The sequence below is a fragment of the Engraulis encrasicolus genome, chromosome 3, assembly GCF_034702125.1.
Source record: "Engraulis encrasicolus isolate BLACKSEA-1 chromosome 3, IST_EnEncr_1.0, whole genome shotgun sequence".
In the NCBI taxonomy this organism is placed as follows: domain Eukaryota; kingdom Metazoa; phylum Chordata; class Actinopteri; order Clupeiformes; family Engraulidae; genus Engraulis; species Engraulis encrasicolus.
In genome coordinates, this window is record NC_085859.1 from 51826360 (window position 1) to 51853859 (window position 27500).

General features: G+C 45.3%; 1 protein-coding gene across 1 annotated transcript in view; it reads left to right on the plus strand.

Annotated features, from left to right (window-relative positions):
* The window catches only part of stpg2 (sperm-tail PG-rich repeat containing 2), a 68703-nt gene that overhangs the window by 29841 nt on the left and 11362 nt on the right, over nt 1–27500 (plus strand). Inside the window, exons 11-12 of the mRNA XM_063195681.1 lie at nt 21307–21475; nt 23649–23764. Of these exons, the coding sequence (XP_063051751.1) occupies nt 21307–21475; nt 23649–23764 (285 nt within the window). The remainder of the gene's footprint in view (nt 1–21306; nt 21476–23648; nt 23765–27500) is intronic.

Consider the following 27500-nt stretch of genomic DNA (forward strand, 5'->3'; position numbering starts at 1 on the left):
TATATCAAAATTTTGTTAAGGTCACTGAGATATTTGATGCATCATATATGATGCATCAGGCTTTAAAGGGAATGAAAATTCCAATTTCATGACCATTGAAAAATGACTTTTAATGCATTTGCATCTTTTTTTTTATTTAAAAAAGTTGTCAGACAATTTAATTTGAGGATTATCTTTAAATATTTAGTGAGATCCTGCCATTTTTTTAAGCCTATCCTTGTTTTAGCAGGACCATATTTTATATTTCCCACAGCCTGGTTGGGTAATTTTTTAAAATCTATGTAAAAACATAGCTGATCGAATGCTTAACAACCTATTTATGAGTGTAATATAGATCATCATTCATTTTTTATGTGTAATTTGAATATATGGGTCCATTACTACAATTGGACCATTTCTCCATTCACTTCCATGCATTTTTTACGAGATCATAATTTCAACATTTTGCATTACATTTTCAAAATCGCAAGTAAAACGTGTTTCTTAAGGCAATATCTTTGTCTTGAAGTAAAACAACTTGTGTGTTTTGTTAAACGATCGTCGTGGTATGCTTTGTAAGTTTCCCTATGGAGCAAATGCATTGATGGCTGACTTCCTGCCACCGCCGGATGGTGCTTATATGTTTCATCAGTTTTAGCACGATCTCTCTGCAACACGGTGTAAAAATATAAACTCTTCCTTGATTAATTGCACAAAGTAAGTGTTCAAATTAAAGGATGTAGAGTGATATTTCGGAAATTTGTACACAAACCTTTTGCAATTTGTCGATATCTCAGCGTCGGTCAGGGAAACCGCTTCTACTCCATTTTTGCATTTTTCGCCGAGCTGTGATCAACTTGTTGTTGACCGCTGCTCTCTTGTGGCGGTTTCCGCGTACTGCAGGACGTTTGGAAATGACACGCAGGATGTTTTTGAGATGGATTTTTTTTTGTGTCAGCGTGGAGAGGGCTTTGAATTTGATGCATCATAGATGATGCATCCGGCGCGATAGGGTTAAAATGATATTTCGATCTCCTTTGAATTTTACCACGAGCTTCACATATGTTGTTTCTGATATTTTGGTGTATTTTTTCGTACCAAACACCAAACAATTTAGAAGGGTGTGTTTTTTCACATCTTTCATGCAGACGGCCTCGGAACAAAATATTGATACTTCTGCATGAATAATCTAAATTTAGCATATTTGTAGCCCAGCGCACATAATGACTGGAATCAGGAGATATTTACTCGCTACCATGCTGTTAGATGGTCAGATGGTCCCATGAATGCGGAACTAAGGGGGCGGGACTTTCCAGGTCATTTGGAATATGTGGCACTGGATTGTAACTAATGAATCCAGGTTGCCCATCACTGATGGTGAAATCAAGAATCAAGCAAACACAAATTACTGCAGCACAGCCAAACGACCAGTAAGAATTGAACTAGTAGTGCAGTGCGAGGCGCTTGTTTTACAAGGCTTGCCTCTGCTCAAGGTCTTCTTAAGCATGCATGAGGATGCTGGAGAGACCAGAAGCATATTCGGTACTCTGCTACCCGTCGGCATACGGCAGCCTGCTCCAGCTTTTCAATATTTACTCTTGACGTGCTTACTCGGTCTGTCTTGTCTTACATTAAAGAGCTGTTCCTCACGTTTAGGAAAATTGCACAAGTCGTACAGTGGGTAAATGTATGTGCTTTTCTCATCGCTAGACAGTTCTCTGAAACTGCAAATGGCGTCTGTGTGGCGTCTGGACTCTGTGTGTGTGTGTGTGTGTGTGTGTGTGTGTGTGTGTGTGTGTGTGTGTGTGTGTGTGTGTGTGCGTGTGTGTGTGTGCGTGCGCCTGTGCCTGTGCCTGTGTGTGTAGACTGCACACTAAACAGGTCCCACTGCCTTACTCCCTGCCTGTCACTGACAGCATGTTGCCCCACTGGTGACATCAGAGGCAACTGCCACTGCCACTTTGCACACGTAGACCATGCCTGTCCCCTGCCTGTCACAAAATCAGACGCTGTGGGGCTGTGTGTAGTGTGTGTGTGTTTGTTTGTGTGTAGACATTTGTGTGTGTCTGTGTCCGTGTCTGTGTACATGTGTATTTGCGTTTGTATGTGTGTGTGTGTACATTTGTGTCCGTGCCTGAGTGTGTACGTGTGTGCATGCATATGTCCATGTGTGGGACAGTTTTGTGTGTGTGAGTGTGTGCACTTGCGTGTGTGTGTGTGTGTGTGTGTGTGTGTGTGTGTGTGTGTGTGTGTGTGTGTGTGTGTGTGTGTGTGTGTGTGTGTGTGTGTGTGTGTGTGTGTGTGTGTGTTGCCATGTTTGTGTTGTGTGTTTTTCCTTGTTGACTGGCTTGCACTTTATTATTATGAGGAAGGAGAACTGGTTACCATGGTGAGGACTGCCTTCTCCTCCAGTCTCCAGTCTCCAGTGGAGGCAGACGGTGTGTTGTAGCAGACGTGTGTGTGTGTGTGTGTGTGTGTGTGTGTGTGTGTGTGTGTGTGTGTGTGTGTGTGTGTGTGTGTGTGTGTGTGTGTGTGTGTGTGTGTGTGTGTGTGTGTGTGTGTGTGTGTTTTGCTTCTGCTTTCTCTGGTGTGTGTGTGTGTGTGCGTGTGTGCGTGTGTTCGTACGTATGTGCGTGCCTGTGTGTGTGTGTTTGTGCGTGTGTGTGTGTGTGTGTGTGTGTGTGTGTGTGTGTGTGTGTGTGTGTGTGTGTGTGTGTGTGTGTGTGTGTGTGTGTTTTGCCTCTGTCTTCTCTGGCATGTTGTGTGTGTGTGTTTTGCTTCTGCCTTCTCTTGTGTGTGTGTGTGTGTGTGTGTGATGGCAGTTGAGTGTGACGCGTCTGTCACATGAAAGGACCCGCTGGGGCTTCTTCCTTTTCTTCTTCCTCTTCCTCTTCCTCCTCATCTTCTTCCTCTTCCTCACTTCCTCACACAGGAGGGCTGCCGTTGTTTGTTAGCAAAAATGGCTTGTCTGCTGAAAAACTGACGGTGGCGCGACTTTGTGTTGTTATTGCTGGTGAGGTGGAAGCCTAACCGTACTGTGTGTAATTGTTATCGTTTAGAGGTGCTCGAAAAAAATCACTCAGGTGATGGCACAGGATGTTGTCAATTGTGGGAGATGTAGTGAAGTGATGTGGGTTAAAAAGAGAGCTTGGGTACTGTAGGCACTGCTATGTTGGTCTCTGTTCTGCTCCTTGCGTTTTTGACACAAGTGTTTGAGAGAGTTAGCCAGCTGACGTTGAGAGCTGTCGTGCTGTGATGTTGGTTATAAGACAGCCCGGGTAGGCCAAATATACTGTTACGCTATTACGCAATTGTTCTCGCTAAAGAAAATAAGACAGCTCTTTTATTCCGGCGCACTCTAAAGATGCTCCTATCACACCCCATGCTCTGACAACATAGTTGACTTCCACTACCGCCCTCCAATACCACCCCCGCACACTCCACCCCACCCCACCCGATCCTCTCTCTTTCTCAGTTGTCAGCTCGAAGAATCGCATCGCTGTGAGGATCAGTGTTTAAGGCGAGCGGGTGAGCGGGCGGTTGCGATGCTCCTGTGTGTGAGCTATTTACCCATGCTAGGCAGTGCAGTGTGCGCTGCGCACAGCACACATCTCATCTCATCTGATTGCTAAGCTCTTCTCTCTGCGCCGTTTGATGTGAAAGCGGCAACACTCCATTTGAACTCGGGCGGAACCTTGCTTTGCCACTCTGCCTCATCACCGTGCCGACGGCGTGCGGTATGTGCCCTCCCACTGGCCTCTCCTGTGCCGCAGATGCAGGTGTGTGTGTGTGTGTGTGTGTCTGTCTGTCTGTGTCTGTGTGTGTGTGTCTCTGCGAGCTTCACACAGCCTTGACCTCCGAGTGACAGCGAGGGCAGTGTACCAGGTGATGCCTCAAATGCAGAGGAAGGAAGAAAGGAGGATGCATCATCCAATCATCATGTTTGTGTCTGAGGAGGAAGGTGACGGATAGAGGGATAGAGAGATGCAAGAATGAATGGATGGATGGATGAATGGATAGATATTCTTCGTGTTGCAGTATATCATAGTTGGTCCGAGACCATTCTAGTCATTCTTGCTTGCAACGGCTAGACACTGATATTCTAGCCTTCAATGACAACAGTGCAACCTGCAGTGCTTGTGTAACGTTTCTCACTTTTTCTCACTCGACACCACACAACATTCTTCTTCTTCTTCTTCTTCTTCTTCTTCTTCTTCTTCTTCTTCTTCTTCTTCTTCTTCTTCTTCTTCTTCTTCTTCTTCTTCTTCTTCTTCTTCTTCTTCTTCTTCTTCTTCTTCTTCTTCTTCTTCTTCTTCTCCTAAACACTCAACTCACAGTCAACCAGCAACTGTCCTTGAGCATCTTTTTAGCTCCCAGTGACAAAGCAACCTAAAGCACTTGTGCAACCCGTGCGACCCACTTGACACAAAACGCCACATATTTCTGCGTTTATCATTTCGCAGACCATAATTTAACCTGACACATTATTAATATCCCTTCCAGCAAGCACCTCCTCTTATTAATTGCCTGTAACAGCCATTAAAACATAATCTGGCGAGCTCTCAGGGCTGGTCAAATTATGATTGTAGACCTTTCCATTAGTGGAGGTTATTGTTGAAATGGCTTTTTTTCCCTTCTTGATGGAGCTGACTCTGTTTTATTTGATGGAGCTGTGAAATTGGCTTCGGCAGGTAATTGCTCATTCTTTTCCTGATAGAGTTGTACATTGCTAAATGTTCAGTGGGATTTTGCCATAGGCTGTCAGAAAAAAATAACACAATACTTTTCTCCACAGTCTCATTAGGCTGAACAAAAACGGCAATATTTAGTCAGGCTTTTGGTCCACTGCTGGCTTATGATGCGGTATGCCATGTGATTGTGTCACTGAAAGGGCAACGAGTTTGTTTCCTTTTGTATTCTCAGGCCGTTAGTGCAGGCTAAAAGGCATTATCAATCTTTTGCATTTCCGGTACACCTATCATGAATATTATTGTCTCTACAATGAAGAAAAAACCCACAAAACTCAAGTAGTACTACAACATGCTCATTTGTGGGATTTAGACAACAGACCATCTGGTATATCGTTTGTGTCATCTTATGAAGACACACAGGGACAGTCTCACTGTGTCTTGCAAATTCATACTTCACCCACCTGTTATGTTATTCTTTACACCACATCCCTGATGTGCAGCAAACAAACCCACAGCAGATGTTGTGATGTCTTACACAAGTAACATTCTAGTTTGAGCACAGCCAAGTGTCTAGCATGAGAAGCGAAGAATTCGAGCACATATTGTACACACATTCTTGTGTAATGATCCCTGCTCTTCATTACAGGGGCTTGTCAAGAGGTGCGCATAATCCATAGGTCTTTTATTTTTTCACGCCGGTGAGTATCATAACGCCTTTATCGCATGATTATTATATGAGTCATCCACATTCCTGTGCGGGTGAATGGAATGACTTCAGATATTCCGAGTTGTTGTGGAGGAGATGACAGCTTTTTTTTTCTCCCCCTCATATCTTATCTTAACGCTGGCCTAGTTCTGGTTCCTCATCTGCGTGTGTGGTGGCCTGTGTAGTGCCAGATCTGAGGTTCTCTAATAACTCGATTTGCAGAGAGAAAGAGAGAGAGAGAGAGAGAGAGAGAGAGAGAGAGAGAGAGAGAGAGAGAGAGAGAGAGAGAGAGAGAGAGAGAAAGAGAGAAAAGAAAAGACAAGACAAGACAAGACAAGCGGTGGTCTGTTGTGAGGCAACCAAAACACCCACCCACCCACCCCCCACCCCCCCAAAGCACAGTTAATGAAAAACCACGAGACGCCGCACCAGTTAAGTCTGCAGCGTGTTGCACATGCTAGCGCTCCCCGACTGCGCGCGATATTAAAAGCGTCTAATCAGGGCCCTAATCAGGCTCCCTTTGTAGTGTCGCGCCGACTCAAAGGCAGAGCTGCGAGGAAAGACGCCTTCATCATCTGTCACTGCCCATCTTCTTTTTCGCTTTCGTCCGTACGCCATGTCCCTCCGTCTGTCCGTCCTTCCGTCTTTTAGTCTGTTAGTCTGTATCTCTCAGAGGAGATACGACAGAGCTCTCAACCCGGCTGGTTGTTATCTTGCTGTGTCGTGCACGCCACGCGCAAAAACTTTTATTTGTGCAAGCGGCGGGATCACAGAGCAATATTTAAAATGGCTCGCAGTTAAGTGTCAGAATCGGTGTCGGGTGAATGGAACACATGACAATACAAAACAAACAGAAAGAAAAAAAAGAAAGGAAGAACTTTAATTGCGCTGTTAGGGAATGTTAGGACAACATTTAGAGTTATAGTAAACCATTCTGCCCCATTCAGTTTATGCTTATGTTATGGCTTAGCAAATAACTTATCCTTTACAACACAGCTTTTACTCTTTTTTTTTCTTTCACACAATCTTTTCTAATGAGTTATTGTCCAACACAGTGTCATGGTAACTCTCTGGTCACAAGCCAATTATAAGATACATCAATGATGAGCACCCTTCCTGTCTGCCAAGACCTCCGTAAGCTCCAGAGGAGGGAGGGAGGGAGGGAGGAGGCCTGATAGATGTAACAAAAGACAGTGTAGTTTCATTAGGCCTAATGTGCCCGAAAACCCCCATGACGCATGCTGACACACGCTGCGCTACCACAAAGACAGACAAGAGGAAGAGGGGGGGGGGGGGGGTCCCTGAAGTACTCCTCTTCATATGAGCGTGCGTCTTGTCTTTACTGTTCGGAGGTAACAAAAGAGCCGGACGGGTGGCCACTAAAAGGAGATGACAAGCCTCAAGGTGAAACGTCAGCATCAGCAATAACAAGAGTGACGAGGATGAGGAGGAGGAGGAGGAGGAGGAGAAGGGGGGCGAGGAGGACGAGGAGAAGAAGTGAGATTGGGAAGAGGAGCAGGACGTGGAGGAAGAGGAGAAAGAGAAGGAGAGGAAAAAGGATGAGGAGGAAGAGGAGTAGGAGGTGGAGGAAGAGGACGAGAGCGAGAGCAAGAAGGATGAGGAGGAAGAGGAGTTGGAGGAGGAGTAGGAGAACTCATTTGTTTTCATGTTTTTTTTTCTTTATTCTTTTTTTTCCCCCTTCAATCTATAATGCGACTTGAGAACATCTTATTATCTGTTCAATTAGATGAGCGAGGAGATAATTAGATGGCTTGCTAAGCATACATTTATCGAACAAGCACCGCATCGATCCACCCCCCGTCCCCCCAGCCCCCTAGAGCCAGAGCCTGCGCTCCCCAGAGGGAGGGCGGACAGAACAGCAGCGCTTAGCTCGCTCCGTAAGCCAAATTATACCTCCAGGGCTGGCTGGCTAAAAAGAAAGTTTTTGAACGTGAAGTGAAGGGAAAAGAGGGGAGGAGAGGGGAGGGAATGGTGGTGGTGGGGTGGTGGTGGTGAAGTGGAGTGGAGAGTTCAGTGTGTGTGTCTGTGTGTGTTGTGTTTTAGGGGTGGGAGTGTATTTTTTGCGTGCGTGTGTGCGTGCGTGTGTGCATGTGTGAATGCCTGCGTATGTGCATGTGTGTGTTGTCCTGATGAACCAAGAGCTCATGTGGCCTTTATATCTGACAATCAGTGTGTCTGTGTCCTGCAGCCATTTTTCATGTCATGAGATTTGTACCCCCTCCACACACACACACACACACACACACACACACACACACACACACACACACACACACACACACACACACACACACACACACACACACACACACACACACATCCCCATTTCTATGCCCTAATCGGCCTCAATGTCTTGTCACCCCTAGGTCACACACAAAGACACAAGCACACACACACATGCACTCTCTCTCTCTCTCTCTCTCTCTCTGACACACAATGAGTGGCATGACCAAGCCTGAGGCTTCAGGTTCCATTTTTAGTCCCTTAGTCTCCTTTTTTCCCCTCCTTTCTGTCCAATTTTCTGTCACTTTTTCCGAGACAGAAAGAGAGAAAAAGGGGGAATTAGAAATGCGTAGTTTGTTCTTCGGGGCAGGATAACAAACAGTGGACAGCAGCAGTAGCAGCAGTAGCAACAGCAGCAGCAGCAGCGGTGCTGGACCAGTAGGGGATGACGGTAATGTCCCGCGGCAGCCATATTGACCCGCTTTACTGACAGCTCTTTCCCATTAATGTTTTTTATCGAGCCGGACGGCTGGGACTTTGGCTTGGTCTGGTGAAAGCGCCGAGCCGGAGGGCATCGACTACTATAGCTAGCTGCAACTGTGGGCTGGTATCTGGTGCTATGTGTTGCCGGCACTGTTGGGAAACTTACTCAAAAACTGTAATGCACTACTAATTACATATTACTGCCATTTTAAAGTAATGCGTTACACTACAACATTACTTTTTTTAAAAGTAAGGCATTACACTACTTTTGCATTACTTTTAGTTACTCTTGCCAAAATGACTGGAAACAATGATTTGGCAATCTACAGTGCAAATCTATGAGGTGGCATGACTTTCACCTGCCATCCACAAGTTGTTTTGGAAGCTTCCAGACTGAAAACCAACATTTTCAGGAATTGTGTCTTACCCACATACAACACCTAAAATTGATTCACCAATACCATAATTAATCATTTCTCCTCTTACCACACCTTACCATGCACCTTACCATGCGCCTGTTCACTGCCAGCCTCTTCAACTCTGTAGCATAGGCCTACTGCATTTTCACATTTGGTATAGGCCTACACTAGGGCTGTCAACGAATATTCGACGTTCGAATTCGAGTTCGAATAGTGCTAGAAAACACGAATTCGAATGTGGAAATTAATATTCGAATGTGGAAAAAAAAACGTGCGTGGTAGAGGAGATGCTGGATATGTTGGCTGAAAGCAGGAAGTGTAGCCCAACTGGATGGCAGAATAAAATATTTAACCTCCAGTTTTGTCTTTATCATGTAGGCTACTTTTCAGCTATATGGACATTTGCAGCTTTTCTATGAAATTGTTTAGTGGGGTGCTGTTCGTTGTTCATGGTCTTCCTGAATGACGCGCAACGCTGGTTTTGTTGATGGAGTAGCCTCAAGCAGATTGTACTGTATGACGTTTGAGTTCTTATAGCTGTTTGAACGGCATTGTAAGAAGTTGTCGTCTCTCGTGAATGACTTACAACGTAGACCCACTCCACACTATGCACGGAATAAAAATGAGCCGAGTGATAGAGCTAGTGGTATGAAAGTTGGCGAGGTGCGAGTTAGCAGTATGAAGTCGCAATAGGCCTATAGGATTTTTGTAGCTACAGATAAGCGACTCTTCAATTATTATTACTTTTGCACCGTCCGCCATAGGCTAAACGCTGGCATCAAGGCGACAAGAGGCAGTCACGAATTGTTTGTATTGTGCACGAGACCAATGCAGGCGGCATCATGCAGTTTGGCAAATCAGCGGAATTAACTGAGTAGCCCAAGTGAGGTAGCCTACAGCCTAGATTTTAGTTGGAGAAGTTGGGTGACTGTGTGTGTGTCTGTTCGCGTGTGCTAGAGAGTGGGTGAGAGAGATAGAGAGAGAGAGAGAGAGAGCGCTTATCCGCGGTGGTCCCTGTATCTTCTTCGGTGCCTTCCCACTTAGAGTTTGTAGGCCTATATTGTTCAAATGTATCTGTCCGATCTCTACCACAAAATAAACGGGCAAAAACGACATGCAAGACCTTTTGCCCCACTGTCTAATGTGTCTATTCCGTGCTAAGTGCTTTAAAGAAAAAAAAAAAACGTCCTGCTCGTTTTTTTGCGAGGACCTTCACTCGCCTCGTCTTTGAACTTGCATACAACACTCCCCAACGTGATATTCGAAGGATTCATCTCGTGGCTGGAGAGTCTCTCTAAACATAGTTTCAGCTGCTTTGTTGGCGTTAGGCGTCCTTATTCCATGGATTGAAAATAGTGGGCATATACCCGTCTTGCGAACGTGCAATCTTCATCTGGTTCGGTCATCCTGTCAGCCTGCCGTTTGAAGTTCAATGTTCTGCGTGGAACTTTAAAATCTCTGCGCGGATGTAGACCTAGGCTATCAGATGCAATAGCTGATCTTGCGGTGATCCGCGAACATTGTATAAAGAAAACAAAATACCCACACAAAATTAAGGTGAAAACATATTACAGATTTTTTCCCCTGTATTCCGTTACATTACTGCGTTACTCAAAAAAGTAATGCATTACAGTTATTAGTTACTTTTGTAACGCGTTACTCCCTTCACTGGTTGCCGGCCTGTATACTATGGACTGGGAAAGGCTGCTGTTGCTACTTTTAGGAGCTGTCAACCTCAGACGATGGACCTAGAGTCAATTTGATCTGATTTTCGTGTGTGTGTGTGTGTGTGTGTGTGTGTGCGTGTGTGTGCGTGTGTGTGTGCGTGTGTGTTTGCGTGTGTGTGTGCACCTTGTGGGTGCAGGGTTCCCGCGGGTTATTAAAAATATTAAAAAGGCATTGAATTTAGTTATCCAGCATTAAGAGCATTAATAGCATTGAATTAGCTGTTAAAAGTCTGGAATTTTTTTCACTGCGGCATTAAATTTTCAAAAAACATTTCAGTGTGCAACCAAAGGACGAAGTTTTTTTTTTCATAATGAAGATGACGCACAGAACGTCAATACCCATGATTCGTTGTAGAACGCTACTGTAAACACAAATCTAGAGTGCAGCGGCGTCATTTTTTGATGAGGTGAGGTGAAGAATGGGAAAGTGCCGGTTTAACCCCAAGTGGCTGCAGGATCCAAAATACTTTTGGGTAAAATCTGTGCCGAATGACCGCGAGGCGTGCTGCACACTATGCAAGAAAACGTTTACGCTGGGCTTTTTTCATAATGAAGATGACGCACAGAATGTCCATTCGTTGCACTGTAAACACGTGCACAAACCTTGAGTGCTGCAGCGACAACGGGAAGTGTAGCATTAACAATTATCTATCCTCGATGTAGCGCACAAGTATTTTTTCCACTAACCAGCAAAGTTTTATTTGTGCCGTCCAGTTGAACTCGAGAAGCAGGTTGTGATCAAAGCCACCCCCCTTTATATTTATTTCATTGTGTTCATGCAACCAGTGGAGAACTGACGTTGTGGAATGTTACCGGTTTTCTTGGGGTATTCTTTTTAAGGCTATTGAACGTTGTGAAGCAAACTTAAGGAGCAATCAGAAATCCACCGCTGTCATTTGTAGCCATTTCAATTTCATGACAAAGCTGTGTTACAAACGCAATTAGGCTACTTGGCGAGACAGCCTATCGATTGGTCGCAACTAGTAGATGTATCACCAACGACCACCGACATTAATTAACACACTCTTGCCTAAAAGCGTTAGCAGAAAACAAGGCGACGTCATGCAACATTTAGCCTCTTTTTAAAATCTTGCATTGAATTTTTGAGGTGGCCAATAATAACCACAGACGCGTAACCGCGGTTAAATCACACACTGGTTAGGCTACAGTGCACTCCACACACCAACGCGTGGGCACGCTATACCTGTTGGTAGCAAACTTGACTCGTATCAAATCCCGTCTCTGAACTATTTCCCCTTGCTGTTCGGAAAAAAAGACGACTACTTAGTTGATCTTGTTTTAATCGATGCGCTGCTAAACCAGGAGACCTGACCCATCTATGAATAGGGGGGCTCACGGAGCATTTCCTTACTGAATCATGCTCAGATAATGCATACTTCCCAGAATTGTGCATGGTGAAAAATTGTAAACAAGCATGGACGCATGCATGGTCTTATCGGATAATCATTATTGTGGCCATTCGACTATGGCAGTGCTATTCTCAAAAACCTGTAAAACACTACATTAAGGGGGATCATTACTTGCACAACTAGCCCTATGACCAATAACTTGTTGACTCAAAAAATGAGTGGGTTATTGTCAGTTTAACGCTCAAATTGTAAATGGTACATTTAAATGTAGGCAATTATGCTTTTTGAACGTCATTATAATGGAGTGAAGAAAAACGATCAGGCCTAATTATTAGGCCCAACAACAATAATAATGGTCTACTCCAATTTAGTCTGATAGGTTTACATTATATTGGCTAATACATGTTGAAAGACAGATAGGCCTACTGTATGAATATAGGTTACAGTACATGTGCAAATTATGATTAGGCCTATGATTGGTCTACTTCATCCTAGAAAATGTCAATAGCCTATAAAAAACAGCAAATGTTCCAATTCTTTCTGTGTTTGGCTGATCGGTGATCATCACAGCAAGTCGGTAATCTGCAATTAACAAATAAATAGTGCTTTTGAAGCAGCTTTTGAATTCAATTCTGGGGTTTGTTTAAGTAAATAAATCTGAGATGCTACAATGCAACTTTGCATGTGTTTTAATTGTATTTTCCATAAATGTACATTCTTGTGCCAAACAGAGAGGTAATCTCTTAAGAAGTAATGAGGTTTGAATTTGATACGCGCTTTCTTAATTGAATTTCGTTCAATATTATTGAAATAATGGGTGCGATAAAAGTATTAAATTTTATGTGAACATGCATTAAAAAAGGTCTTAAAAGCATTGAATTTAGGTTTAACAATCCTGGGGGAACCCTGTGGGTGGGTAGGTGGGTGTAATGCGAGAGAATGAGTTTTCACGCTTTGTTTCTGTGTGCATGTCTTTGAGTGTGTGTGTGTGTGTGTGTGTGTGTGTGTGTGTGTGTGTGTGTGTGTGTGTGTGTGTGTGTGTGTGTGTGTGTGTGTGTGTGTGTGTGTGTGTGTGTGTGTGTGTGTGTGTGTGTAAATGTGCATTTCGCTATGAAAATGCAAAGTACTAAAATGACTATATTTGACAATACATATGGGTGGGTCAAAGACGTCTTTGTCATTCAGTGTTACGGACACCTTCCGCCGACTGTAACTGCAAAAAAAAACGTGATTTTTAAATTGTTTCAAGTGAATGGATGACAGCTGAGGCTTTCATGAATTCCCTGTAACAATAAATAAATAAAAAGAGTCATGTTTTTTACAGTTACAGTCAGCAGAAGGCATCCGTTACACTGAATGACAATGCCATTTTGCACGTCTTTGACCCGGGTGTATTCATCAACACATTCTTTCTCTTTCTTCTATCACTGATGTCCAGGCTAGTACTTTGTTATTTTCATTTGGGTTGTGTGTTTACAGTGCACACCCACTGGGTTGTGTACTGTACCGAATGGCAATTAATGACGGGGGGAAGAAGGAAGAGGAAGGTTCAAAGGGCAGTTTTCCCTCTACTTCTTCTCCTCCTTTTGTTGGTGTTGAACGCTTCTGTCTCTCTTTTCCTCTGGCCTTGTTAGTTTTTCCGACCAGTAAGATCAGTGGGGTGTCTGGCTGCCATAAGATCAAACGCAGGGACCTGGTTGACCAGCCCCCTCATGACATGCCATCCTCAGTGTTACGCCACCACCCCCTACCCACACTCTCTCGACACACACACACACACACACACACACACACACACACACACACACACACACACACACACACACACACACTCACACACACAATCACATACACACACACACACACACACACACACACACACACACACACGCACACGCACACGCACACGCACGCACACACACACACACACACAGACCACCTCACCCCTCACTCTCTACTGTCTCCACTGTCTACGCGTCCTAATGACTATGCGGCGGGTAGTTATTAGGAAACAGTCGTCTGATCCAGGCGGTAGTCAATTAGTGTTCCGTTGGAGTGATTCGCTCCATTCTGGGTCTTTTTTCGCCCCTACCACACACCCCTAACTCGAAAGTATCTGTGTAAATAAATAAGTAAATAAATACGCTATAGAAAACCCGGTGATCCAGGCAGAAATAGCCAATTACTATCTGATCCTCATATAGTTTTGCACAGGAAGCTGTGAAGATTCGCTGCTCTACTGCACCGAAGATACATAAATAAATAAGTGCATAAATACACAAATAGATAAATAAACAGATAAACAAATAAATGAAGAGCCTAATAAGTCTAATTGACGCATTACGTGTGCTGGTGGTGACTTGGAGGGTGGAGGGCTCGGGTATCCGATCTGGCAGTTGCAGTAGACCCTGCGTACAGTAACTATGCCGATAGAATGTAATCATCTCCCCACAGTGCACAGCCTACTACCCCAACTAACGACCATACTCATTAGGGGGTGTGTGTGTGTGTCTGTGTGTCTGTGTGTGTCTATGTGTCTGTGTCTGTCTGTGTGTGTGTATGTGCATGCACGTTTCTGTATGCGTTTATGCCGTCATGTGTGCATTTCTGTGTATTTGGTTTTTATTTGTTTCTTTGTGTGTGTTTATCAGTGTGTGTGTGTGTGTGTGTGTATCAGTGTGTGTGTGTGTGTGTGTGTGTGTGTGTATCAGTGTGTGTGTGTGTGTGTGTGTGTGTGAGAGAGAGAGAGAGAGAGAGAGAGAGAGAGAGAGAGAGAGAGAGTTTTTTCTGCACAATCTGAAATTAGGGCTAAAAGCAAATCTTAAATGTGGCCTTGCCAAAAAAAAAAGAGAGAGAGAGAAAAAAACCCTGCATGTTTATTTTGCCGGTGGAATGGCCTGTGTGGAATTCATTACGCTCTGCATTGCGGGGAACGTGTCTTTGTCGTAGCAAAAGATCACAGGCGCCATGAAAGACTTTGCCCATGCTGTGAAGTTGCAATTTGCCATTCGTCCAAAAGCCCTCTCGCTCTCTCTCTCTCTCTCTCGCCCTCCCTCCCTCCTTGCCTTATCCCCTCATCCACTGCGCCCCACCCCACCCTGCATCGCATCGCATCGCACCACAGGCTGGAAAGATGCAGCGAGCAGAAAACATCGCCCAGGGGCTCTTTCTAAGTGAGAAAATCAGTGGCAAGGCAGTGGAATAGATAACGCTTGTAAATAAAATAGCATCTTCCATCTGCTGCCGAAGAAAACACCTTGGCACATACCGTATATATAGGAGCGGTGTGTGTGTGTGGTTGTGTGCGTGCGTGTGTGTATGTGTGTGTGTGTGTGTGTGTGTTTGTGAGAGAGCGATGCCATGGCTGGAAGGGGTTATAGAGAAAAGAAGAGGAAGAAACAGGCGGGGAAAAGGCTGCAAATGTAAATATCACATTTAAAGAAAGAGACGGAGAATGAAAAAGTTAAGACGTGCACAGACGCACGCACACACACACACATAGCCGGGAACCGTCAGGGCCTGCTCTGCTCTTTGGTCTATAAATATTTACAGGTCGCTCGAGGTTCATCAAAAGTAGCTAGTATAGCATAGCAGGCAGCATATGTCCTCCTCTTCAGTGTTTACAGGGGCTGTTCACTCACGGAACTTCCTATTAGCCACAATTGGCTAACCCTAACCAGGGGACAGTGCAAAATGAATGGGTGTCAATGGAGTTTTTTACCATTATAATTTTTGTGATTTTTTATAATTTTTTGTCCTGAAATATTAATATTAAGTTCGAAGCTAGAAATAATAAGACCCCATTTGAGTAGCGTTTCGATTATTTTGCACCACTAGATTATTATATACTGGGTCACAAAGCTCAATTTTTATGGGGCCAAACCCATAAACATTAGCACGATGCTAGCGAGTACAGGTTGAAATCTTCTAACCAGCTGTAAAACTACACACCTGAACGATTTGTCAATACAGCCTATTGTNAAACAATAGTCATAGTGCTTACCAGGAATGTTTTGTTGATAATATTTGTGACTGGAAATGGCAGTAGCAATATATTTAGCATGGGTTCCCCTTTCCATTCCATACATTTTCCCACATGAAGGACTGGCCTACGCTCGTTACTGCAGAATGCATGCAAAGCTAACTGGCTACAATGGGAACCAATGAGACTGAGCCTTCTCCCCTGTGTTCTAATTTCTCTGGTGTTTATGAAAACCTGCGCACGGGTAACCGTACAAACACACGGAACGCATCAAGAGCGACAACAGCATTTGTAATTGACTTTTTATAGAGGAGCTGGCGACAAATAAGTCAAAAGCGATTTGGGCGACAAGAGGCGATTTGAGTGACAGTTTGTAGTTCAAGTTCCGCAAAAAATATGATGATGAACTATGACGCGGTTCGGCGACAGCCACCACAGCCAATTGGAATGTCAGAATGCTTGCATTCTGCTTCTGATTAGGGATGGCAAAAATTGAAAAAACTCTTAACCGGCTACTGAGACTCATTAAGCGGTGGTTAACCGATTAACCGGTAATCTTAAATTATACAACTTTTGCGTGCCTGATATGCACAGTACTGATTTTTTTAAATTTTATTTTTCACATAAGCCTTTTTTTTGTTGTGCAGACACTACCTGCATGTCCAGCCACTGTTACCAGATGGAAAATGCTAAATTATCGTACTAAAACCTCAAAATCATCGTATTTTGGGGCGTTTTGGGAGGAAATTATTATTATAATTGTAATTATTATTACAACCGGTTAACCGGTGGCAGAAAATTTTAACCGGTTAATGTTGATCCGGTCGACTATCAGTTAAACGGTTACCGGTTAACATCCCTACTTTTGATGGTCATCTTCTGACGCTTTTATCGCTTGTGTCGCTCTTGCTATGAAAACAGGCCAGAGACTTTTTAGTGTTTGTTTCTTCAGCCGTGTTCGTAAAGTAGGACTCCGTATGGACCCGCCTGCTGCAGATTTCATGAAGGGGATAGACTTAAGGACAGGCACGTTAAAGGAATTACCACCATTTATAGGCAGCTGTCTTTAATGAATGAACACGTGTTGTTTTATTTGGGGCTGGCGTTTACATTCACTGTCGGACATGTTTGTTTATGTGTGTACTTGCCAGCGCTGTTGACTTTACTCCCTGTAAATAGGCATCTGTAGCGTACCGTGTGTGTTTGTGTGTGTGTGTGTGTGTGTGTGTGTAGCGTGGGCCAGTAGCCCTTCTCTTCCCCATCTGCCAGTCTCAGCCACATGTGGCAAACAGCTGGGTGAAGACAGCTGTGCTGAAACAGGTGAAGTGAAGTTGTTTTAGGGATGTGTGTGTGTGTATATGCGTGTGTGTGTGTGTGTGTGTGTGTGTGTGTGTGTGTGTGTGTGTGTGTGTGTGTGTGTGTGTGTGTGTGTGTGTGTGTGTGTGTGTGTGTAAGAAAGTAGGCACCCAGTTGACAGGAGGAGAGTGAAGCATGATGGGAAGGGAGGTACTCACTAAGTGTTTACCAAGCCACGAGCCGCCAGCAGTCCGCCTCCACAGCCAGAAAACATTTCTTTCTTTCTTTCTTTCTTTCTTTCTTTCCTTCTTTCTTTCTTTCTTTCTTTCTTTCTTTCTTTCTTTCTTTCTTTCTTTCTTTCTTTCTTTCTTTCTTTCTTTCTGTTTCTTTCTTTCTTTCCTCTACCATCCCCTCTCCACACCTATCTCGATCCTTTCTCTGTTCTTGCCTTTCTGATTTTCTCTCTCATCCATCCATCCCTCCCTCCATTTCCTTTCTCTCTTCTTTCCCTCCTTCCTCCTCCAAGTGCCCCACCCACTTCCCCACCCCCCAATCCCTCCTTCCTCTGGCCGCCTGTCTAATGCTTTGTCTCTCTCTCTGGAGTCTTGTGCTTGTCTGGCCTGTCTTGTGGAGCCTGTTACTTCCATCACTGTCTGTCTTCTGTCAGTTGTCCTTTTCTTCATTTTAAATCTGTTCTGTTTTTTTTCTGTTTTTTTATCCTCCTTTTGTCTCTCCTTTTTCTGCTAGCCTGCATTTTCCTTTGTTTGTGTGTAGTTGCCCCCCTTCTCTCTCTCTCTCTTTCTCTGTGTCTTCTCCCTTAACACTCATCTATCTGAGTGAGATTGTGTACAAGGCCAGGCAAGGGCAGTGGTGGGTGGGTATGGTGTATGGTATGGTATGCTGAGCAAGGTGGGGGTAGAGGAGAGGAGAGGAGAGGAGAGGAGAGGAGAGGAGAGGAGAGGAGAGGAGAGGGTTGGAGAGGAAAGAGATGGAGGTTGAGTCAGGTAGAGGAGAGGAGAGGAGAGGAGTGGAGGGGAGAGGAGAGGAAAGGAGAGGAGAGTGGTGAGTGAGTGGGTATGGGCTTTGGTATGCGGAGCAAGGTGAGAGAGGGGAGCAGAGGAGAGGAGAAAAATAGAGAGGGGAGGAGAGGTGAGATGGAGGTCGGGGAAGAGAGAAGAGGAGGCCGTGTGATTGACCATATTGACGTGATTAATCTTTGAACCCTAATGGCATCCATGTGCCTCTTCTGTGGCACTACTGATTTTCTGACAGGTTGTATGTTACTCGCACTGTGAAGGAGTCGGGGGGGCACCAAGGCGCCTAACCCCGACACACACACACGCAGGCACACAAACACACACACACACACACACACACACACACACACACACACACACACACACACACACACACACACACACACACACACACACACACACACACACACACACACACACACACACACACACACACACAGAGACTTCTCTTTGTGCCTCATGGTCTTTCTGAAAGCCCACATACAGTAAGGGGCTTGACAAGTCAAGTCAAGTCAAGTCAAGTTTATTGTCAATTTCTTTACATGCACTGGTCATACAAAGAATTTGAAATTGCGTTTCTTGCTCTCCCATGCAGACATAGACTAATCTAGGTAGACATAGACATAGACATAGACAGTACTCATACATGGACATAGACAGTATGGACGTAGACATTGCTCATACAGACATTTAAAGTGCAAGACTGGACAACAGAAGACTTGTAGAGAACATACATTAAGAGGAGGTATTTTGTTGTTCTTTTTCCTAAAAGTCCTTTATAGCGTTCTGACAGTAATAATTTTAATAATTTGAACACCAGCAGCAGTATGTGTTTTTTATTTAAATATGTGTATGTGTGTGTGTGTGTGTGTGTGTGTGTGTGTGTGTGTGTGTGTGTGTGTGTGTGTGTGTGTGTGTGTGTGTGTGTGTGTGTGTGTGTGTGTGTGTGTGTGTGTGTGTGTGTGTGTGTGTGTGTGTGTAGTGTGTGTGTGTGTGTCTGTGTGTGTGTACCTGTGTATGTGTGTGTGTGTGTGTGTGTGTGTATGTGTGTGTATGTGTGTGTGTGTGTTGTGTGTTAGTGTGTATGTGTGTGTGCTTGTGTGCAGTGTGTGTGTGTGTGTGTGTGTGTGTGTGTGTGTGTGTGTGGTGTGTGTGTGTGTGTGTGTGTGTGTGTGTCTGTGTGTGTGTGTGTGTGTGTGTGTGTGTGTGTGTGTGTAGTTAGTTTCAGTTGTAGTGCAGGTGGAGTGAGTGCAGATCAGTGGTATGGTGGGGATGAGAGGGGGGGGGAGCGTTGTCAGTGGCCTGGCTGGCTAGAGGCTGACAGTGAAGGGAGAGTGGGTTGAGTGTTCAGTATCTTGATTGCTTGATGCATCGTGCTGCTTGTAAGCCTGGTGGTACGGGAACGGAGGCGCCTGTACCTCTTTCCAGAGGGCAGGAAGCTGAACAGTTTGTGTGCAGGGTGGCTTGTGTCTTTGATGATCATCAGTGCTTTTCGGGTGAGGCGTGCGGTGTAAATGTCCTGCAGGGAGGGGAGTGGTACTCCAATGATCTTCTTCGCTGTGTTCACAACACGCTGGAGTGTCTTCCTGTTTTTCTCCGTGCAGCTTCCTCCCCACACTGTGATGCAGCTGGACACGACGCTCTCTATGGTTCCTCTGTAGAATGTTGTCATGATGGAGGGTGTAGCACTTGCCTTCTTTAGTTTGCGCAAGAAGTAGAGACGCTGATGGGCCTTCTTCGCCAGTGATGTAGTGTTGGTGGTCCAAGAGAGGTCGTCGCTGATGTGCACTCCAAGGAACTTGGTGCTGCTCACTCTCTCCACAGCATCACCGTCGATGGTCAGTGGTGGCAGTTGTTTTTGGACCCTCTGAAAGTTGACAACAATCTCCTTGGTCTTGTTGTCTTGGACAAGCTGACTGTTAGCACACAGCAATGTTACCTTGACATTATCAGAGTCCTGTAGCCAACTGACATATTCCATTAAGTGTTTTCTCTGTTGGAGGGCAAAATACAGAGGATGACCTGGAATCGCATCTCACAAACTGGGCTGAGGAACACTTCCTAAGTTGAGAGAGATCTCAGTGTGGTATCAATACAGCCACTAAAAAGAGTGAAAAAGCCATTAGGCGAGCACACGTCTGGTGCAAAATGATGTATATTGAAGCTGTCAAAGTTACCTATTCTATTTATTTCCTTTTTTAATTATTTTTTATTTATTCATTTATTTAAATTCATTTTATTGTATCATTCTTATTTTTGATATTGTTGTTGTTTATCTAACTGTTAAGCATATTGAGCTATACTGTATGTCTATAAAGGTGTTATTAGTAGTAGTAGTAGCAGTAGTAGTAGTAGTAGTAGTAGTAGTAGTAGTAGTAGTAGCAGTAGTAGTAGTAGTAGTAGTAGTAGTAGTAGTAGTAGTAGTAGTAGTAGTAGTAGTAGTAGTAGTAGTGGTGGTGGTAGTAGTAATAACAGTAGTATTACAGAAAGTCTGCAGACATACTGTACAATGGGACAATTAGGGTCTAGCCCATTTTCAATGTCTCCAGTAGTCTCCAGTAATAGATCATCGATAAAGCCAGTAGGTATCGATGCAGCCAGCCAGACAGGGGAAGGTGAGATAGGGGGGTGGGTAGACGTCGTAAGCACCTTGATGCTCATTAAGGGGGTCAAGAGAGGCACCTCGCAGCTGGGATGGGGCGTTCACGTGACGCACGCCATTAGGAGGGGAACACGTCAGCAACATTAGCGGCTGACCGACTGACCTCAATATTTTTTGGCACAAGGCACCGTTCATTAGCACTGCAAATAAAACTGCCTTTTTGGAGGGTGTTTGGGGTGGAACAGAACAGCCGGACAGGTGTAGATTCCTACAAATGATAAACACAGTTTGATTTACGAAACATTACAGAGTTTCTCTTCTACTGTACATTACAGCTCCGCCATTGCCATGCCGGCTAAAGCAAACTGATAATACAGTATATTTAGGCACTGAGTCATATCGCAGAGTAACTTTATTGATCCCCGAGGGGAAATTCAGGTAGTCATAGATTCTGCAAGTGCTGATTTTAAGCTTTACAAATACCTTACACATGGCAAGCTGGTAATACCTAAAGAAAGTTCTGCCTTTTGAATGTGTTCACTTCTTAAAGTACAAAACATTACGTCAAAAAGACGTCGAAAAGATGGAATTTATTTCTAAAACATTGAGCAGCTTCTTCAAGACATCAACTCTCACATTCTTCAAAACCATGAAGTCAGGTTCATGTGAAGCAAATATCTTGGTAATGAACTACTAAGATTGGACACTGGGCCTTTAATAGATCCCAAAGGAAATCATGAAATTGTGTTTCTTCATCTCTCCTCCATCAGGACACTCCTCCGCCCAGCCTGTATAACGTGCGAGAGGCGTACGAGAAGGCGTACGGCCACAAGCCCAACATGGTGCCCCGCAACGAGGAGGCCAAGAGGAGACAGGGCTCCTTCCTCAGCGCAGCGCCCAGGAAGCTGACCCTGATACGCTCGACATCACCCATACCAGGTACAGCCACAATCACCGATCCCAGGTACAGCCACAATCACAGATCCCAGGTACAGCCACAATCACAGATCCCAGGTACAGCCACAATCACAGATCCCAGGTACACTCGCAATCACAGATTCCAGGTACCCCAGCAATTACAGATGCCTGGTACAGCCACAATTACAGATGCCAGGCACAGCCACAATTACAGATGCCAGGTACAACCACAATCACAGATCCCAGTTACGCTCTCGATTTCAGATACCAAATGAGGAATGTATATGAGGAATAAAGGATAATGAAAAGCCACTCTACTGCATCCAATTCAGTAAGGCACCTATCCCCACATTGCCCCAGGCAGACAGAGCCTGGACCTAATCCACTTTTGAGTCTGTCTGGATAAGAACGTCAACGTGAGTTTAATGTGTCGTAATAATGAAGGGTAATCTCGCTAACCACCACGACATTATACGGCAGACTGCTCACCAGTCCAGACACAACCTCATCAGCACGCAGAGACTCTAGAGAGTGAGCAAAAAGGTTGTGTTATCACCAGCACCACAAAAAAAAGTGATTTCTATAGAAATAAGGGTTTCGTAAAAAATATTATTTAAAGTCGACGCGTGTGAAACGTAAGTGCCTATTATGTTCATTCGCTTTTGACCTTAACGCTTTTCATCAGATCTTGGTAGCCGTAATCAAATGTCAGCCTGAGCCACAAGCCATATCCATACGCGAGCACACATAGGCAAATATTTACCGCAATTAGGCCGCCCTCCGCCGAGCCCATTGTTTCCAAAAGGGAGCGATTCATTACTTTATTTGGAGGGGGCTGCAAATCACACATCTCACAGTTCTCCCGGGCGATCACCCCTGGCCCGGTAGAAGGATTGATTTGCATATAAATAGATTTGTCTGTTTGCTAAGTTTTCGCCCTCTGAACACACGGGTAGCTCATTTCACCTATTATGTCATTTGCATTTTACCTGGCCGCGTGTGAATGTGTGTGCGTGTGCGTGTGTGTGTGCGTTTGCTTGTGCGTGTGTGTGTGTGTGTGTGTGTGTGTGTGTGTGTGTGTGTGTGTGTGTGTGCGTGTGCGTGTGCGTGTCCGTGTGTGTGATTTCACCTTACGACGTGCTACCTCGCTACATTCTTACTTTGATGGGAAGTTGATTAAAACACACATTTTTTTATCAGCACATTTTTGACAGATGCCTACCTCTTGACACCCCTTTCCCACCAGCCCTCTCTGCCTGTAATTGGGTGCGCGACTTCCAAATGTGCCCTGGGTGAAAACGAGCGCAGTGCAACAGTTCCTGACGTAACCCCAGTTGTCCTTTTCCGTCTCAGTAAGCAGCTTTTGCTCTAGCTGGGCACCGCTCTTGTGCAGACGCACACACTTATATTTCATTTATTTATTTAGACGTTTGCCCTGGGAGAGGAACTTGCCTTTCGAAAATAAAATAAATAAATAGAAATAGTAAAACCTTAGGGCTCATCTGATTAATTATAGTTTATTTCTGCTGAATGAACAGGAGTAAGAAGAAAGGAAGAAAGGGAGGGAAAAAAATAATAATTGAGAGAGAGACCTTTTTCCTCCTTCTTTCTCTCGGTGGAAATGTCACGGCACACAAGGTAATTACTGCCGGCTCTGCTGCCGTGTCTATCATTCTATCGCTTCTTAAGCCTTGGCGCTCGCTGCCCGTGCCTCGTTCTATCGTTTCGTAAGCCTTATCAGACAGTCCGCAGCAGAGGCCAAGGCAGCCAGGCTCACTCGGCTCAACTGAGCTCTGCTCTGCTCTGCCCTGCTCTCCCCGCGCCAGTCCAAATGGAAATATGTATTCATTCATTCAAACACATGTTATATTGATTCTTTCAAGGCATGCAGGGGAGTGAAGGGGGTAAAAAAAAGCATTACCACTCTGTTTAACTCGTATACTTTTCTCTCTCGTCATTGCTCTTTCTCTTTTCTCCCTGCTTCTTATTCTCTCTCTTTCCTCTTCTCTTTTTCTTTCTCACTCTTTTTCTTTCTCACTCACTCTCTCTCTCTCTCGCGCTCTCTCTCTCTCTCTCTCTCTCTCTCTCTCTCTCTCTCTCTCTCTCTCTCTCTCTTTCTCAATCTTTTTCTTTCCCTCTCTCTCTCTCTCTCTCTCTCTCTCTCTCTCTCTCTCTCTCTCTCTCTCTGCTCCAGGCCCTGGTCATTACAACCCTGAGATCAAGTCGAGCGCCAGATTGGCGTTGATCGCCTCTCGAGAGGACCGCTTCAAGACCCAGAACGACATGACCCCTGGCCCTGGGACCTACCAGGTGAGCGCAGGGATGTGCGCGCGCGCGTGTGTGTGTGTGTGTGTGTGTGTGGGTGTGTGTGTGTGTGTGTGTGTGTGTGTGTGTGTGTGTGTGTGTGTGTGTGTGTGTGTGTGTGTGTGTGTTTTGTGTATGTGTGTGTGACCGGTACATAAGCCAGAAGGACATGACCCTTGGCCCAGGTGTGTGTGTGTGTGTTTGTGTGTGTGCGTGCATGCCTGTGTGTGTGTGACCCTGCTGACCTGTCCATGCTGCTTACCTGTGCTTATAAAGAGAAAAGCATAGAGGGAGAGACACACACACAAATATGAAGTAGTAGTAGTAGTAGAGAGAAACAAGGAAGTGTGGTCAGTGCATGGAGAATGTGCCTGTTCATCAATTCTGCACGGCTGCATTTGTTGCAACAAGAAAATCTATCTGAGTACACTGAAGTAATTAGCCAGTGGTTACCATCCACCCGAACTCCTCTTGTGTAGCTTTAACACAGTACGGTAGTCAGACATAGGCAACTTTTCTTTTCCACATGGTAGAGCAGGGCTTGACTTTGGCACCTGCCAACCGGCCCAATGCACTACAGCCATGGAGTGAGATGAACGGTGGGATTCGAGCCAGCAATCCTATGATCTTAAAGGCTTTAAAAGCCCATCTCCTTAACCCATTTTAGCCTAAGGCACCTGCAAAAAGTGGTGGCTAAATGCCCAAGCCCTTTTTTGGGGAAAGTTGCCCTCAGCCTATAAAAACCTAAATATCTCAGCCTCCGAAGCATATAAAAACATGCATTAGAAGGTGGTCATTCAACTGTAACATACCCACATTTTTTATCAAATATCTCAAATCTCACGAGCCTAAATGCTGTGTCTATGTTGCCTATACGCAGCATCCAGCATCAATAGGTTAACTGTTAGGCCACGGCTGTCCCCAGAGTTGCATATTGCTGTAACCAGGCCTGGGGAGTTTTTTTACCCTCCCAGACCCAGGACCCCACCGGGTGAGCAGTGAGCACAGGGGAAGTGACATGTCACCAGACTGTTTTGAGGACACGTGATTCTGGCTATATTTTCTTTGGAGAAAGAGAGACATGAACTCATAACTCAAGTCAGTCCTTCAGAATTCACTAGAATTCTTGTTTTTACAGGCCTAGCCTTTAAGCCAGGCAGTTACAGTATTATAAGACTGATGGTGGGAATTTCTAATATTTCAAGGTATGTGAAGATCTCTGTGGCAGATTTCTGAATGTTTTCGCAGTCTGAAGGTGAACCCTGCTATGATGGAAAGGTTGACAGTTACTGGCCATGAAATTGTTTTTACACACGAGTCAAAGGCCATTTAAAAAGCTCAGTCAAATTCATAAGGAATGACATATTACTGATGTCAGTGATACGTTTCCTCTTTATCTTGGCACGGTTTTCTGGTTACAGAAGCTAACTGAATCTTAATCTACTCAGGAAATACTCCCGGTATGAGAGAGAGAAAGCTTGCACACGCACTCACGCACGCACGCATGCACATAGACACACATGCAAACGCACACGCGCACGCACACACACACACACACACACACACACACACACACACACACACACACACACACACACACACACACACACACACACACACACACACACACACACACACACACACACACACACACACACACACACACACACAGCAAGATACAGAAAAGTTGTCCTTTCTCGTAAACATCATTACATTCCAATGACAAATCCAGCCCAGTCAACATGTGTGTAAGTAGTACAGACGTCAGTGTCATGTCTCCCTGCACTTGTCATCATTACTACAAGCACATACTCCCCCAAAAAAATGAAATTGCTTAAGGCCACATGGGGCTTTGTGCTGTCAGGTGTGGAAACAGTGGTGCATACAGAAACAGAAAGGAAGACAGGGGAGTGCACAGCACTCACAGTGGTCCTCAGTGTACGTTTGGACAGTTAAGGGTGATTGGCCCGGCCTTGGACTGCCTGCTGGGAGGACTGGGAATGACGGGGAGAGAGGAGGACGAGTAGTAGGGGAAATGAAAAGGAGGAGTGTAGAGGAGGAGAGAGGAGGAGGAGGAGGAGAGAGTCTGGTGGTGTTTGGCGTGGACAGTTAAGGGTGATTGGCCCGGCCATGGACTGCCTGCTGGGATGACTGGCGACTGGAGTGGAGAGAGGAGGAGAGAGGGTTGGAGGAGTGGGGAGAGGAGGAGGTGGAATGAAGAGAGGAGCAGCGGGAATGGAAAGAGGAGGAGGAGGTGGAGTGAAGAGGAAAGAGGAGCGAAGTAGTGGGGAAAGGGAGTGTTGAAGGAGAGAACAGGAAGAGGTGAGTGAAGAGGAGAGGCGAGTGAAGATGAGAGAGGGCTTGAGTTGGGGGAGGAGAAGGATGTGGAGTGAAGAGGAGAGAGGGTGGACTAGTAGGGTGAAAGGAGGAGGAGGAGGTGGAGTGAAAAGGAGAGGGGCGTGTAGTAGTGGGGGAAGGGGGTGGTTAAGGAGAGAAGAGGAGGAGGTGCACTGAAGATGAGATGATTTTGGGGAAGAGGAGCAGGACGTGGAGTAGAAAGAGGAGGAGGTGGAGTGAAGAGGAGAGAGGGCTGGAGTAGTGGGGAGAGAGGAGGAGGTAGGTGGAGTGAAGAGGAGAGATGTGTGGATTAGTAGGGAGAAAGAGGAGGAGGTGGAGTGAAGAGGAGAGAGGGCTGGAGTAGTGGGGAGAGGAGGTGGAGGGAAGAGGAGCAGAAGTAAGCAGATGGAAGAGTGAGGAGGTTGGAATGAGGAAGGGAAAAGAATGCATCCCTCCTGTCGGGACTAGAGAGAAGGAAGGAGGCGAAGGACTGTAGGGGGGAGAGAGGAGGTGAAGGCATGAAGTGGACTGAGGGTGTGGAGTAGGTCAGAGGAGGAGGTGGAGTGGAGTGGAGTGGAAAGCAGTTAGGATGTGGGGTGATGGAACGTAGGGGAGGGGAGGATTGAGGGCGTGGGGTACAGAGGAGGAGGAGAGAGGAAGAGTGTGGAGGAGGAGAGCAGAGGAGATGGGAGGATGTGGGGAAGACAGGAGGTGAAGAGAAAGAGAGGACATGAAGAAGAGAAGCTCATCATTACATCTACACGAAGACAAGAGAAGCTGACAGCACTCAACCTAGCACTGACTGCGCGGCATACAGTACAGTGTTTCGTAGTATATTGAAAGTACCGATCAATCAATCAAATCAAATCAATCAATGAAAATGTATTGATATAGTACAATATCACTACTAAACAGCTGACGCAAAGTGCTTTCAAATACACATTCACACACCAGCTCTGGAAGCTGTCAAGACGGTGCCAAGTTTCCGGGTTCACGTGAAAAAGTGCTCTCTCTCACACGCACACACACACACACACACACACACACACACACACACACACACACACACACACACACACACACACACACACACACACACACACACACACACACACACACAGAGAAATAATAGTCTTGCATTAGATACTAGACCTAGCGCTTGAAGACTGTGTCTGTGGTCGCTAAGAGACAATGATGATGAGCGATGATGAAGAGTTTAAGAGACCAGCCTCTCCCAGCCATATCAAGCCTCCACTTGATCACGAGCCATTCCGTACACTGGTCTAAAGACATGCATTACTATTACAGGAAGAAGATGTTCCGATGCCTGTAATGCGGCCGGTGCGATTTAAGTGCTATATAATTTCCCACGTCCACAGCAATGGATACCTGCCGTAGCTCTTAT